The 13,107-nt window shown below is 56.7% G+C and overlaps 4 protein-coding genes across 7 annotated transcripts; 2 read left to right on the top strand and 2 right to left on the bottom strand.

Annotated features, from left to right (window-relative positions):
• Positions 1-126: 126 nt before the first annotated feature.
• CUNH6orf47 (chromosome unknown C6orf47 homolog) lies at positions 127-2,799 on the bottom strand. The gene has a single exon (XM_036356638.1). It carries the CDS (start codon positions 1,391-1,393, stop codon positions 503-505), a length of 891 nt encoding a protein of 296 aa, XP_036212531.1. The 5' UTR covers positions 1,394-2,799; the 3' UTR covers positions 127-502.
• Positions 2,800-2,923: 124 nt separating this feature from the next.
• Positions 2,924-5,965, bottom strand: GPANK1 (G-patch domain and ankyrin repeats 1). Of its 4 annotated transcripts, none has more exons than XM_036356637.1 (4): positions 5,603-5,965; positions 5,293-5,382; positions 4,102-4,783; positions 2,924-3,537 (listed from the first exon to the last, which is right to left on the bottom strand). In XM_036356637.1, exons 3-4 carry the CDS (start codon positions 4,710-4,712, stop codon positions 3,093-3,095), a joined length of 1,056 nt encoding a protein of 351 aa, XP_036212530.1. In that variant the 5' UTR covers positions 4,713-4,783; positions 5,293-5,382; positions 5,603-5,965; the 3' UTR covers positions 2,924-3,092. The 4 variants fall into 4 exon arrangements, with proteins under 4 accessions (XP_036212530.1, XP_036212528.1, XP_036212529.1 ...); XM_036356635.1 differs by having other exon boundaries at positions 4,102-4,780; XM_036356636.1 differs by lacking the exon at positions 5,293-5,382.
• A 208-nt stretch (positions 5,966-6,173) lies between these two features.
• Positions 6,174-10,080, top strand: CSNK2B (casein kinase 2 beta). The gene is made up of 7 exons (XM_036356641.1): positions 6,174-6,328; positions 6,864-6,946; positions 7,752-7,854; positions 8,401-8,516; positions 8,851-8,926; positions 9,068-9,257; positions 9,868-10,080. Exons 2-7 carry the CDS (start codon positions 6,875-6,877, stop codon positions 9,956-9,958), a joined length of 648 nt encoding a protein of 215 aa, XP_036212534.1. The 5' UTR covers positions 6,174-6,328; positions 6,864-6,874; the 3' UTR covers positions 9,959-10,080.
• A 155-nt stretch (positions 10,081-10,235) lies between these two features.
• LY6G5B (lymphocyte antigen 6 family member G5B) lies at positions 10,236-12,475 on the top strand. Its single transcript, XM_036356640.1, has 3 exons — positions 10,236-10,948; positions 11,033-11,161; positions 11,436-12,475. Exons 1-3 carry the CDS (start codon positions 10,825-10,827, stop codon positions 11,834-11,836), a joined length of 654 nt encoding a protein of 217 aa, XP_036212533.1. The 5' UTR covers positions 10,236-10,824; the 3' UTR covers positions 11,837-12,475.
• The last annotated feature ends 632 nt before the right edge of the window (positions 12,476-13,107 follow it).

Genomic DNA, 13,107 nt, shown 5'->3' with positions numbered 1-13,107 from the left:
CCCATCCAGTCCCCAAATCCACCCACCTAGCAGCCCCATTCTACCCTAGATGTCCCAAGGTCCAAGGGACCCCTTGGGTCTCCCAACCACCCTCTTACCCCAGCCAGAGTTCTGTCTGTCCCTGGGGAGTCTTGAAAGGTAGAGAGGACTATTTAGTCTTTATTCTCCACCACAACATTAAAAAAAAAATATTTTTTGGCTTTTAAAACGTGAAGATGAGGAAAAAAACTTGAAGGTAGGAGAAATATAAAATCAAAAAGTAACAACAGCTGGTGAATTCAAGGGCTATGCCCCCACTGTCCATAAACCCAGATGCCCTGAACAGCTGTTCTCTCCCTGGGTGGGTGGGTACCCTCATGTTCTGGGGTTTCTTCCCCATCCCTGAGGTCCCTGTGCTTACAATCTGGGTCATCCCCCCTACTCTCCTAAAGGCCACACTGTCTTCACCCTTGCTCCCACCCCACGGAGGGGGAGGGGGGGCCTGGTCACACCCACTCTGAGGTCACAGCCCCTTTCCTGGGTCTCCCCTCTGCTCCTCTCCCTCCCTCCTCAACTTATTACCCTCCAAGTCAGTGGCCTCCTCATCCCCACTTGGCTCCCGGAGGCTGACAGCCAGCACCAGAGCCTGTAGGAGACCAAAGAGGCAGGCGAAGTGCAGGGGGTGAGCAGTAAGTAGGCTCAGCACGGCATGGAGCCCGTGCAGGGCAGCCAGGAAGGACAGCAGCCCATGCAGCCAGAGGCCCAGAGGCCCGCTCAGGCCCAGCATGTCCAGGGCTGCCCGCAGGGGCCGTGAACACAGTCCCAGCAGGGCCGAGGCCAGCAGCTCCAGCAAGTGCAGCGTCAGGTTGGTGGAGATCTGCAGACACTCCTCTGGGCCCCCCAGGTACTGCGAGGGAGCCCCTGCTCCCCCACCTGGTTCCCCCCGCAGCCAGCCCAGCAGCTTCTGACGGCGGCCAGGCTTCTCCATTGGCGCTTCAGGCCCAGGGGGGCTCAGTCCCCCTTCAGGAGGCACTTCAGATCTCCTGGTGCCACCTGAGTCCACAGGGTCCCATCCCAGATGGGGAATGGCCTCTGCTGCCTCCAGTCTCCCAGACTCTTGAATGCCAGCACCAGTCTTGTCCCCCTTGAGGGAATCCATCCTTTTGCTCCCCAGTTGCTCAACTTGGGGCTCCCTGCTTGGTTGGGGAGCAGTCCCAGAACGACTCCGGGCCCCTGAGTCCTTCCTCTGGGAAGGCCCCACATCGCCCATGGTTTCTGGGGCGCTGTCCCAGTCGCTCCCTGAGTTTTCCGAGGAGCTATCCAGCCGTCTGGGTTCTGGGGTGGGCGGGTCAGGCCTGGGTTTCCGGCGGCTCCAAGGGCCAGGTAGCCAGCCACCCAGCCGTCGCAGGAACATGGTTGGAATGTGCAATGAACCCCAAATCCTGAGGCCGCGTCCTGGCACTGTTGAGGCTCAGCAGCACAGGAATCTGCTGGGTGAGTGCGTTCACCGCCCCACACACAAGACTTCCAAGTCTCAGGATCCGACCAGGCCTCTGTCACCCGACAGCGTCCTCCCCGTTTCCGGGTTTCTTCCCAGCAAACAGCACACCCAGTTTCACTCACCGAGGCCACCCAAGGTGCCCCCAAAGCTGGAGAGGCGGCGCTCCATCCAAGAGGGAAGGAAGTGCTCCGATGTAGGGTCCTAACCTGCCGACTTGGGGAGCTCAGCGCTGGGAAGTCCCCTGTGGGAGGGTGGGGCAGGTGTCGGCGAACCTCGCCAGCAGGTTCATCCCTCGGATTCCAGGGCTGTGAGTCCCCCCGGGCGGCGGGCGGGCCCCAAGCGCGCAGCTGAGACGCGGCCTCGGGAAGGTCAGGCCACGACGTCCTCGGAGACCGCAGTCGCGAGCCCACGAGCGGGCCTGTCGGGGACCCAGGCGTCCGGGTGCTGTGGCGGCGGCCCCTCCCGGGCACAGCGTTCGGGCCGCGGCCTCCCGGAGGCGCCCGGAGCCGCCGAGCCGGAAGCAGCTGCAAGGGCGCCGGAGGGCCGGGCGGGGCGGAGCCGCCACTCGCGGGGAGGACCCTGCGGATGGCCCGCCCCCCGCGACGTCGGTGCGCAGCCCGCGGGCGTCCCCGCCGTCAGGACCCGTGTCCTAGCCCCGGCCCCCGCTTTCGTCGCCCGGAGGCCCCGGCGCCCGCGCTCCCCAGAACGCGCCTGCCCTTTAGCCCCCGCCCTGGGTTCTCCCCCCACAGCTCGTGTTTGTGTCCGTGACTTCAGAGCCATGAGGAGTCCTGGGACTTCAGTTGTTCCGTCCCTCCCAGCGGATCTCAGCGCCGGGCACCTGGTACCCGCAGCACAAGGCACAGGGGAGGATGGGGAAGACAAGCGTAGACGAACGGCATAGGTTTCCGCCTTCCTATTAGGATGTTCCAGGTAGTGGAACACCTGGCTTCAAGTTGAGATTTGAGAGGCCAGAGTACTGGTGCCAGTCAGCGAACAGAGTACAGGCTGCATCATCTGAGGGCTTCCCACCACACTGGCCTCTTCCTACAAGCCCCAACCCACTCTCATCACCCTATTGGGGTGCTCTAGAAAAGGGCTAGGGCTGGCAGGGAGGTGACCCTATGATGCCACCTGGAGGGGCTGCCCTTTCTGGCTCAGGGGAGACTTGCATGTGGCCCCCAGACTCTGTGGCTTCTCCATAACAGCTTCCAGAAAAGTGAATAAAACACAGCAGAGGTGCTCATGGTTGAGCATCCCCCATACACCAGATCACTGGTCTGATTCCCAGTCAGGGCACATGCTCTGATTGCAGGCTCGATCCCCGTAGGGGGCATCAGGAGCCAGCCAATGTTTCTCTCCTCGCTGTTTTTCTATCTCTCCCCCTCTACCTTCCTCTCTTTGAAATCAATAAATACATATTTTTAAAATAAAACACAAAACAAGTGAGATGATTGATTTATTTCTCAACTCTCAGCCCCTCTCTCAAAGGTAGGGCCTGTTGACCAAAATCTGAGTGTCTGGACTTGAGCAGACACCGGGAGTGTAACTCACAGCGCCCAGGTCAGATGCACAGCTCAGACTTCAACAGAGTCCAGTGTCAGACTCTGCAAGGTCAGAACTCAAGGTTCATGTATGTCCTCAGAGCCCGCTCCCAGGCTCTGTCCTTGTCCCTCTGCCTTCTCTCCTCCCTTCTGCTCAGTGTGGCTGCCTGAGGGGCTCTCTCCCTCCCAGCCACCGCCCGGGTATCCTGAGCCAGGAAGTGTGTGACTCGGGGTTGGGGTGCTGATCCGTATCCTAACCCTTCCTGATCTCTCTTGAGGACAGTAGGGATGGGGTTGACACGGCCCTTGCCCCAGGGTCCCAGACCCATTCCAGGCTCCCAGCCTGCCCTCAGCAGCAGCTTGAAGCCTGGGCTGGAAGTAGGCATTCCAAAGTGCAGACTGGGGTTCCGGAGGTCACGGGACAGTGACAGCAGGTGAGCAGTAGATGTGCAGTGGTTGGAGTCTTGGAAGTAGGCATCACACGTCTCACAGTACTGGGTGGACAGGGATTGGGACCTGCAGAGGAAGAAGAGAAAGGATTGAGGGCAGAGAAAGGGTGGAGGTGGGGGACGGGGGGAATGACAAGGTCCTTCCAGTCTTTCTAAGGAACAAATTGCCTTCTTCCCCACTTAGCAATGAAAGACCAGAAGGGGAAAGTTGGGTAAAGAGATGGTAACCAGAACTCACAAGGAAGGGATACAATAGCTACAGTTAATATTTACAAAGTGCTTACTATGTGGAAAGCTCTGTTCTAACACTTGACATATACGAACCCATTTAATCCTAACAAACCTATGAGAAAGGTGCTCTTATTACCACCGTTTCTCAGACAAGGAAACTGAGGCACCTAGACTTTAGGTTGCTTGCCCAAGTTAAGCAGAGTTAGCATTTAAACCCAGAGCTCAAAAAAATAAATAAATAAATAAACCCAGAGCTCGTGCTCATGATCGTCCTAGTACACTGCCTTATCTATCTACACTGGGAGACGGGGAAGAGAACCCTTCAGCTCTTTGCTGGTGTGGAGTGGCTAGGAAGCGCAGAACACACTGAAGACGGGCATGGGCGAAGGCTTCCCCTTACCGGTTCCCTGGACTCCTCGTCTCTCCATGACTCTCTCTGACCATGCGGGCCACCTCAGGGAAGCCTGCTTCTTCAGCCAGCTGAGCAGCATCCCTGCCACCCAGCTCGCAAACTCCGACCCAGGCAGCTCCCCGGCCCAGGAGATAGCGCACAGCAGCCCCCTGGCCTGCTCGGGCAGCACACATCAGGGGGGTCCACCAGAAGGCATCCCGAGCATTGATATTCCCCCCAGCTCCCCCTGCCTCATGGGGATCCAACAGCCTTCTTAGTTCTGCCAAGTCCCCCTCCTGGGCTGCCCTCAGTATCCGATGAGTCATCTTGTCCTCAGCCTCAAGGGATCTCCTTTGACCATGTCCTCCTGATGCTTCTGTTGTAGCCTCTCTCATCATTCTTCTCTTCTTCCTCTTTCTCTCACCGGCAGGTTCAGGTTGTGATCTCTGAGGTTCAGGGGTGCTGCTCTCATCTCCAATCAAGGCCTCATAGAAAGCCCGGGCCGCAGCCCCATCCAAGGCAGGCTCCAGCTCTTCAGCCTGTGACTGCTGCTGCCCATCTTTCCAGAAGTCACTGGGGTCAGTGGCTGGGGTGAAGGTGATGAGGGAGGGTCTGGACATGGCTTGGGAGAGCTTCAAAAATGAGACTAGGCAAGGGGAAGATGAGACCAGCAACCCACTCCAGAGACCTGCTGGGATGAAGGAAAGCAGCCTTAGAGTAAAAAACCTCTCCCGCCCCAAAAGTGATGCCACAACCTAGATCCCTGCTGGGCCTGAGGCAATAGATCATGTGGGAGAACAGGGAACCCTGTAGTAACAGGCCATGCCCAAGAGTAAAGGTGAGCAAAGACTCCATGAGGCAGCTGCTCAGAGGCCCTGCTTTCCACCCCCACTCCCAGCTTCATCAACAATAAGCAGTGATTGCCTCTCTCTGGAACTACTTCATCATCTGTAAGACAAACGACTAAGAAAAGCAATCAGCCTGGCTCTTCAATCTTCCTCCATCCTATTTTGAGTGTCTATTTCGAGTGCCGTCTTCTCAGACAAAAACACCTGACACTTCTCCGAAAGCAGGAAGCAGATTTGGGGAGAGGCTGCAGTCGGCATCCCTACTGCAAAATGGCGCTACTCTAAGCAAAGGAGTTCACGTAATCAAATAGCCAGACTATTCAAAGACGCAAGCGGCTGGGAAAAAACCCACCAAGATTACTGGAGGACGCAGGCGTGCAGAAAGCGCCTGGTTTCCCGCCCTGGAGCCTTTCCAACAGAACTCACGCAGAGCGCCGCGTGCCTAGGGAGCGCGAGGACAGAGGAGGTCTGTCAGTTGGGGTCTTGCTTTTACCTAACGCCCCACAATGCCCTTCGCCTCCCTCAACGTGGCCCCCTGCTCTGAGCTCATTTTCTGGAGCTGGGAAACCACTCTCTGGGTTAAGAAAGGCCCTGGGAAGGCGGAGGGAAACCTATGGGATGGCCCGGACTGGGTAATAAAATAACGTCACGCTGCCCCTCACCATTACTGCAACCAGGGTTCGAAGGTCGCACTTAGCGCCCGCAGCAGAAGGCCCCATTCAAGCCCTAAGAAGTACAAAGAGACGAACAGCAGAATGGCTGGCACCGCCTCAGGTTAGCGCACTAGGCCGCCCGGTTCTCTCACCGCCCAGCGCAGCCCAGCGCGGCCCACCCAGGTCCCTCAGCAAAATATGGGCCCCGTCGAGGGTCCCCAGAGCGCGCCCGGCGCGGGCAAAGGGTGGGCCAGGCAACTGGACGCGGCGGGTTCAGTCCCCTGCGCAGGGCGCGCGGGGGCCGGAGGCCAGCCTCGTCCCTTTCCCCACCGCCTCTCGCCCCCGGATCCCGGGATCACACAACTATATTTCCCATACTTCCGGGCCCAGGAGATTACCGGGCTTCCGCTTCCGGTGGCGCCTCGCTGCGTCCCGCCCCCAGCGTCTTCCTCAGGGGCCTCGCGACACCAGGGTCGTGCGCGAGTCACCTTGGAAGTCGTAGTTCGCCTTGCCCTGGTTTCGCCAGTTTCTCCCTCTCGGGAACTCTATCTCCCGGCGTCCACCGCGGCGCCTGACCCTTGGCGCTTGCGCGTTGCCCTCTTCCCCGAACTCCCGTTTACACCCCTCCACTTGCCTGCCGCGATCGGGTCCGCGGCCTGCGCTGTAGCCGTCGCGGCCGTATCTTGGAAGTAGCGACTCCCCTCCCCAACCCTGGTCCCGGCCCCCGTCCAGACGGTGAGTCTTATAAGGTTGTCGCCGCGCCGAGTACCCTGTCCCTGGGCGCGGCACATGGGAGTCTCCGCGCCTCGCTATGCGGTGGGGAAGGAAGAGAGAGCAAGGAAAGGGTGGCTTGAGGGGCGGAGGCGGGATGTGAGGAGACCCGCGAAAGGGACCTTGGGGCCACCCCAGGCCTTGAGAAAAGGAGGGGCCCAGCTCTCGCTTGGAAAGGATAAACTTGAAACCTTTGGGAAAGGCGCTGGGACCTGCAGAGACCGGCGGGGGTAGGAGCCGAGCCGAGGCCGGCCTCCGGGGGCGTCGGGATGTGGATAGAACGGGTAGGTCAAGGCCTGTCGGTTTCCGGTGGGACCCCAAAGAGTCCTGATCTCAGAGAAAGGGGCTGAGGTGTAGATAAGAGGAGGTGAAGAGAGGTGCTCCAGAATCTGGGACCCTAAGGAACGGTGGCCCCGCGCCCTTTCTTCCCTGGTGGAGGCAGCGGGAGGAGGGAGGTGGCGGAGCAGCGGAGCTTGGGTCTCACTGACTCTCTCTGCAGCTGACGTGAAGATGAGCAGCTCAGAGGAGGTGTCCTGGATCTCCTGGTTCTGTGGGCTCCGTGGCAATGAGTTCTTCTGTGAAGTGAGTTCTCCTGCCCTTCCTCCTGTGTCCGACACAGCCTGCCCAGATACTCCCCAGCCCTCTCACATGCCTCCATGGAAACTCGTTCCTGTGGAGGAGGAGTCCCCTCAGTGGCCCACGGCCGCCCCCAGCCCTGCCCCTCCAGCAGTGTAAGAGGGACAAGTGAAGCTGTGTCTTTTGGTTGGTGGGAAAAGCCAAGATGGTAGTGCCTCTCCAGCGACAGCGGTGTGGCTCAGTTGGTTGAGTGCAGTCCCGTGCACCGAAAGGTCACGGGCGCCATCCCTGGTCAGGGCCCACGCCGGTGCCGGCGCCATCCCTGGTCAGGTGTGTGCAGGAGGCCACCATCCCTGTTTCCTTCTCCCTCTCTCCCTAAAATCAATAAAAACCTATCTAGGCCCTGGCCAGGTAGCTGGTTAGAGCATCGTCCTGATATGCCAAGGTTGGGGGTTCGATCCCCAGTCAGGGCACATACAGGAAGCAAACAGTAAGTGCATAAATAGGTGGAACAAGAAATTGGTGTTTTACTCTCCCTTTCTCTTTCTCTCCCTCTCAAATCAACAAAAACTTTTAAAAAGTTTAAAAAGACATTTATTAAGTAAATAAATACATGTCGTCTTGGGGTTCTTTAAGCCAAAGCTTTTATGGGAGGGGGTGTGTGTGAACTGAGGATAGAGATTCAAGTACCTGTGCTGAGTTGGGAGGGGAATAGAAGCAGTTGTGCTGAGGATAAGGCATCAGTGGAGCGACTTGTCAGGTCAAACAGAATTCTGTTATGAGTTCCCTCCTCACCTCCACATCCTGACAGGTGGATGAAGACTACATCCAGGACAAATTCAATCTCACTGGGCTCAACGAGCAGGTGCCTCACTATCGACAAGCTCTAGACATGATCTTGGACCTGGAGCCTGGTGAGGCCCCCTCAGGGCTGTTTTGTGTGTGATGCTTTTTTTTTTAAATCTTCAAATCCCTGTTCATCTGCTTCTTGATTTTCTAAATTTCCTTTTGGTTTCTGACTCCCTTAACCCCAATCCCATACTTCATTTTGATCTCTCACCTGACTTTTGCCAGTTTAGTGACGTATACCACTTGTGGCTCATACTCTGATTCCATAATTCAGCTCTATTCCATAATGCCAGTTTCCGCAGGGGTCTCCTTTTTGCTTCTTTCTCCTGCCTTGCACCTTCCGGGCTAAAGTTCCATCTTCCCTACTGATGTTTTTGCATGTGTGTCTTGAGGGAGTTGGGAGGAGGAGAAGAAGGCAGAGGCTGGAGAGGTATGGAGAGAAGGTAGAGCTGCCTTGGGTTGGTGGAAGGGTCAGAGGCCCAGGTTTCTGGGTCAGAGGCCCACATGATGGGTGGGGTGAGGCTCAAAGGTGGGTGTTGAGTAGCCAGCAGCTCCTGGGGATGGGCAGGGCACCTAAGAAAGCGGTAAGACAAGTGGTTGCCGTGTTTCAGATGAAGAGCTGGAAGACAACCCCAACCAGAGTGACCTGATTGAGCAGGCAGCTGAGATGCTGTATGGATTGATCCACGCCCGCTATATCCTCACCAACCGAGGCATCGCCCAGATGGTGAGGCCTCTCTGCTTGCACTTGACTCCTCTGAGGCAGTAAGGGAAACAGGTTCCTGCAGCAGGGAGTCTGGCTGAGGAGCGCCTCAGAACCTGGGCCTGGGAACTCGGTCCTGATTGGGAATTGTGCTGAAGGGGGTTTTTTCAGGAAGGGAGGTGTGACCTTGGGCTGGAAGTGGTTAGAGACTCTTCCTCAGAATAAACAGTGAGTGGCTGATGGTCTGAGGGCCTGCAGGAGGAATGGGGACAGAGTGATAGGGGTTGGGCAGAGGAAGGGATTCCCCTTCTCTTCACACCCCCCTGCCACCCCAACACTTGCCATTTTATTCACTCAGTTGGAAAAATACCAGCAGGGAGACTTTGGCTACTGTCCGCGTGTGTACTGTGAGAACCAGCCAATGCTTCCCATCGGTGAGTGTTGGAAAGGAAGGAGGACAACACATGGCAGGTCCTCTGGGAAGGAGTTGGGGCTCAGCAAGTTGGACCCTGTGTTTGGGAGTGAGTTTGGGCACGGTCAGGGGAGCCTGCATGCTGAGCCTGCCTGTCTCCCAGGCCTTTCGGACATCCCAGGGGAGGCCATGGTGAAGCTCTACTGCCCCAAGTGCATGGACGTGTACACACCCAAGTCCTCGAGGCACCACCACACGGACGGCGCGTACTTCGGCACTGGCTTCCCTCACATGCTCTTCATGGTGCACCCCGAGTACCGGCCCAAGCGGCCTGCCAACCAGTTTGTGCCCAGGTAGGGAGCAGGGACAGTCACCAAGGGTCAAAGGAAAGGCCTGGGACCCCTAGAGGGAAGGGAGGACTGGGCATGGTCCCTTTTTGAGGTCTGCTTCTCCCAAAGCTAGGGCTCTCCTTGCTGAGGGACCTTAGAAGAGTTCTTTGATTGCCTGTGTCTCAGTTCCCTTGTCCATAGTGGGATGCTGATGGTACCTGCCTGGCAGGGTATTCTTAAATATGTGAAGTGTTTAGAATAATGTTTGGCACTTAGAGCACCATTTAAACAACAGCTGTTCTTGCCATCACCTGGGATGTTCTGCCTTTGCGAGGAGATCCTCAGACCACAGTTCAAGTGTGGTTTATCTTCCTAAGCATCATCTTTACTCTGGTGGGGGGACGGGGGGTCTCAGTTTTATGGTGAAGCAAGTAGTGATACAGACAGCCTAGAATTTGAGTTTTAATGGGTATTTAAGATACCCAAATACTCATGTAGGGAGGAGGTTGGGAACTGCTGCCCTTAAGCACTGAGCAGGCCCGTGGAGGAGCTGGGTGGGGAGATCGGAATGTAGGCTGCGGGCAGGGCTGCATGTGGCTCACCTGCTGTCTCTCTGACCTATTCCCTGGCCCAGGCTCTATGGTTTCAAGATCCATCCGATGGCCTACCAGCTGCAGCTCCAAGCCGCTAGCAACTTCAAGAGCCCAGTCAAGACGATTCGCTGATTCCTCACCCCCATCCCCAATCCTTTGCTGCCACCTTGTCAGCAACCCTCTATGGTTTTTAGTTTAAATTAAAGGAGTCATTATTGTGGTGGGAATATGAAATAAAGTGGAAGAAAAGGCCATGAGCTGGTCGCTGGTGCTTGGGGTTAGGGAAGGGAGGGTAGTGTGCTGGATGCCAGGGGCCCTCATGGCCCGGCCCACCCTCCCCCCGTTGAAAGCTGGCACGGATATGTGCCTGGTGGATTAGTGATGTTTTAGTAGCAGAGCAGAATCCTAGGACTGGATGTGGGGGTGTGCAAAGTCCCAAAGAAAAGACCCAGAGAAAGGTCAGACTTCAAAGACTAGAGAGATGTTTGCTTTGGTTGGGAGGACACCTATGGCTGTTTACACAGTAAGGGTCATAACACTCTGAGTTTTGGTTTTACAGGGAAAGTGGTTCGGAAATAAGGGGCGGAGAGAAGCGGGAAAAGGCCCAAAATTGCTGCCGGTGTGGTTCTGTGCCCCCCGCTGGGGAAGCTGAGACATGCTCATCTCAAAAGGACAGGGAGGCCGAGTTCCTGGCCAGAGTTCCGGCACAATGGGGAATGGCTCTCGTGTGAGGGAGGGCGGCATGTGGAGCTGGACACAGAAGCTAATTCATGGACCCTGAGGGGCAGGAATAGGTGTTTGGGAAGCACACTGGATACAGGCCCAGGTCCTGCCCGTCTCGGCCACTGCGCCCACATTCAGAGAGCAGGCCTCGTGGGTGAGGACACACTGTTCCTCCTGCCAAGTTAATCACTTCCTGCCCCAGGCAGGAATATAGCTCTGCCCACGGCAGCTCCTGCCCAGACTCAAAACCCCCCTGCAGCTCAGGACCCAGGAGCATGGTCCTGGGAAGGTGGAGTTGCAGGGCACCCCTCAGGCACTGCCCCTCTCCCCAGAATGCCATCATGAAGACACATATGCTTGTAGGTGTGCTGGTCGTGGTAGGCTTCGCAGTGGGAAAAGGTGAGTGGGGCCCAGGGGCAGGAAGGGAGGGGGTGGGGCAGGGACCTTGGAGTGAGCTCTGCTCCATCCCTCTGTCTTCCTCAGTTCCTGTTCCTGAACTCCGGACCTGCCACCTCTGCCTCTTAGAAGACCCTGCTGCAGGATGCATTTCCGGCTCAGAGAAATGCACCATCGGTAGCTCATCCCCATGCATGGTCATCACCATCTATTACGGTGAGTTCAAGACTCAGGAAGGGGCTGCTGGTGAGACGGCCCATTGCTTGGTCTCATAGATGAGGGCTGCTTGGGGCACAAGAAGGAGAGAGGAGGATCCCGGAAGGTGGGGTCAGGAGTTTGGGGCGGGGGGGGAGGGGGTAACGAAACTAAATTTCTGAAGCTGTCTGGGGTGGAAGTTGGGTCTGATAAGGGATGGGGAGAGTTCTTGGTAGGGGTGCCAAGTTTGGAGACTGCGGGAGGCAACGGCTTATGAGCTGTTCTCTTCCTCCAGATACCAGGGTTCGCTTCCTCATCCGAGGCTGTGGACAGTACAATTCTTACCGCTGCCAAGAAAAACGCAACACCTACTTCTCAGAGTACTGGTACCATGCCCAGTGCTGCCAGTACGATTACTGCAACTCATGGTCCAGCCCTCAGCTCCAAAGCTCCCAACCTGAGCCCCCTGGTGGGGCCCTGAGCCTGCCTCTGTCCAAGTCCCAGATCCAATGGTTCTACCAGGCCCTGAACCTCTCACTGCCCCTCCCCAGCTCCCATGATGGGAAGGAGCCCAAAGGCCTGGACCCCCTGGCTGCCCTGCCCTTGAACCTGGGCTTGTCTGTTGCCGACCTGCGCCGCATGTACTTGTTCCTCAACAATTCGGGGCTTTTGGTTCTTCCCTGGGCAGGGCCCTGACCCCTTACACTTCTTGAATTGCAGTTTGTTCAGCATCTCTCCCAACACCCAACCCCCTGCTCTGGCCTCTCAGAACTCAGCTTCTCTGCTCTGCTCTTTCAGACCTTCCCTTTGTCCTCGTGTCTACATGGCTCTGGTTCCATTCCCTCCTCAGAAACCCGTCATGCCCAGTGCCCTCCTTCCTCCTGGAGAATAATCTCAAGTGCAGATCTGCTAGGCTGGCCTGGGAAGGCAGCAGCTCCCTTGTCCTTTTCCCACCTGAGTGTGCCGTCACCCCATCTTCCTCGTCCCCTCTGGTCTGGTCACCTGCCACCTCCATTTAGTTCTGGCTGCCTCCCGTCCTGTGCCTGTCTCAGACGCAGGCCAGACTGGGTTTGTAGCGAGGAGGATGAGGGTTGAGCTGTGCAGATTCCTGGTTGGGCACCCTGGTGTCCCTGCCTCACTGTCTACCACTCCACTCCCACCCGGGTCGCCTGCTGCCTTTCTCAGCTCTTGTTCTGGTCGCTGGCCTCCTCAGCCTCACTCCATGTCACTGAGTCCTGATACCCACTTCCATAGGTGCCCAAGGGAGGGGAGAGGGTCTGTCCTGCTCTTCTCCGTGTCCCCCGATTTCCCTCCACAATAAACAGACAGGGTTAAGTCTGAGTCACATTGTTTATGGGGTTAGGCTCAGGTGTGGGCAGGTGTAGTCGGGTGAAAAAGTTAATTGGGTGTGGGGTTCAAATGGTTGCAGAGCTCTGCCCACTCCACCTGGTTTTGTGGCTTCTGGCCTGCCCCAAAGGCCCACATCCATCCCACCCTCTGCTCAGCGAGAGATCAAAGCTTGAGGATTATGATGCCTCCCGGCCTTAAATGTACCCTACAAAACCTAGGAAGTTCAGTCCAGGTGATGTCAGATTTTTCCACCTGAAAGAGGAGGGAAAACTCAGGAGCAAACCTAAGGGCCCAAGTCTGCACCTCAGTCACCTAGTGCTGAGGGACCTGTTTCCTGCCTGTCTTCTTTTAATTTTGTATGTGTGTTTTTTTCCAATTGATTTCTTTAGAGAAACACTGATGGTTTTAACTGCCTCCTGCATGCCCTCTACTGGGGATTGAGCCAGAAACCAGAATGTGACCTGGTGCATGGGGTGACACCCAACCAACTGCACCACCGGCCGTATCTGCCTGTCCATCCTTTTTAGGTTCCTGGTATCCAGGACCCCTTAGCTGGGGGCCTTTGATTTTATTTTTGAAAATGGCAAATATCCTGAAAGCAATAATTAATAGTCGTA

Source organism: Myotis myotis, unplaced genomic scaffold (genome assembly GCF_014108235.1).
Source record: "Myotis myotis isolate mMyoMyo1 unplaced genomic scaffold, mMyoMyo1.p scaffold_m19_p_26, whole genome shotgun sequence".
Lineage (NCBI taxonomy): Eukaryota > Metazoa > Chordata > Mammalia > Chiroptera > Vespertilionidae > Myotis > Myotis myotis.
This window is presented reverse-complemented; position numbering and strand designations above follow the sequence as displayed.

Bases quoted from the DNA above. Each gene is read 5' to 3' on its own strand.
- CUNH6orf47 (XM_036356638.1), bottom strand. From the start codon at position 1,393: ATGTTCCTGCGACGGCTGGGTGGCTGGCTACCTGGCCCTTGGAGCCGC.
- GPANK1 (XM_036356637.1), bottom strand. From the start codon at position 4,712: ATGTCCAGACCCTCCCTCATCACCTTCACCCCAGCCACTGACCCCAGT. The intron at 3,538-4,101 runs GTAAGGGGAAGC...CTTCCTCTGCAG, and splicing joins ACGAGGAGTCCAGGGAACCG to GTCCCAATCCCTGTCCACCC.
- CSNK2B (XM_036356641.1), top strand. From the start codon at position 6,875: ATGAGCAGCTCAGAGGAGGTGTCCTGGATCTCCTGGTTCTGTGGGCTC. The intron at 6,947-7,751 runs GTGAGTTCTCCT...ACATCCTGACAG, and splicing joins GCAATGAGTTCTTCTGTGAA to GTGGATGAAGACTACATCCA. The intron at 7,855-8,400 runs GTGAGGCCCCCT...GCCGTGTTTCAG, and splicing joins GATCTTGGACCTGGAGCCTG to ATGAAGAGCTGGAAGACAAC.
- LY6G5B (XM_036356640.1), top strand. From the start codon at position 10,825: ATGGTCCTGGGAAGGTGGAGTTGCAGGGCACCCCTCAGGCACTGCCCC. The intron at 10,949-11,032 runs GTGAGTGGGGCC...TGTCTTCCTCAG, and splicing joins AGGCTTCGCAGTGGGAAAAG to TTCCTGTTCCTGAACTCCGG. The intron at 11,162-11,435 runs GTGAGTTCAAGA...CTCTTCCTCCAG, and splicing joins GGTCATCACCATCTATTACG to ATACCAGGGTTCGCTTCCTC.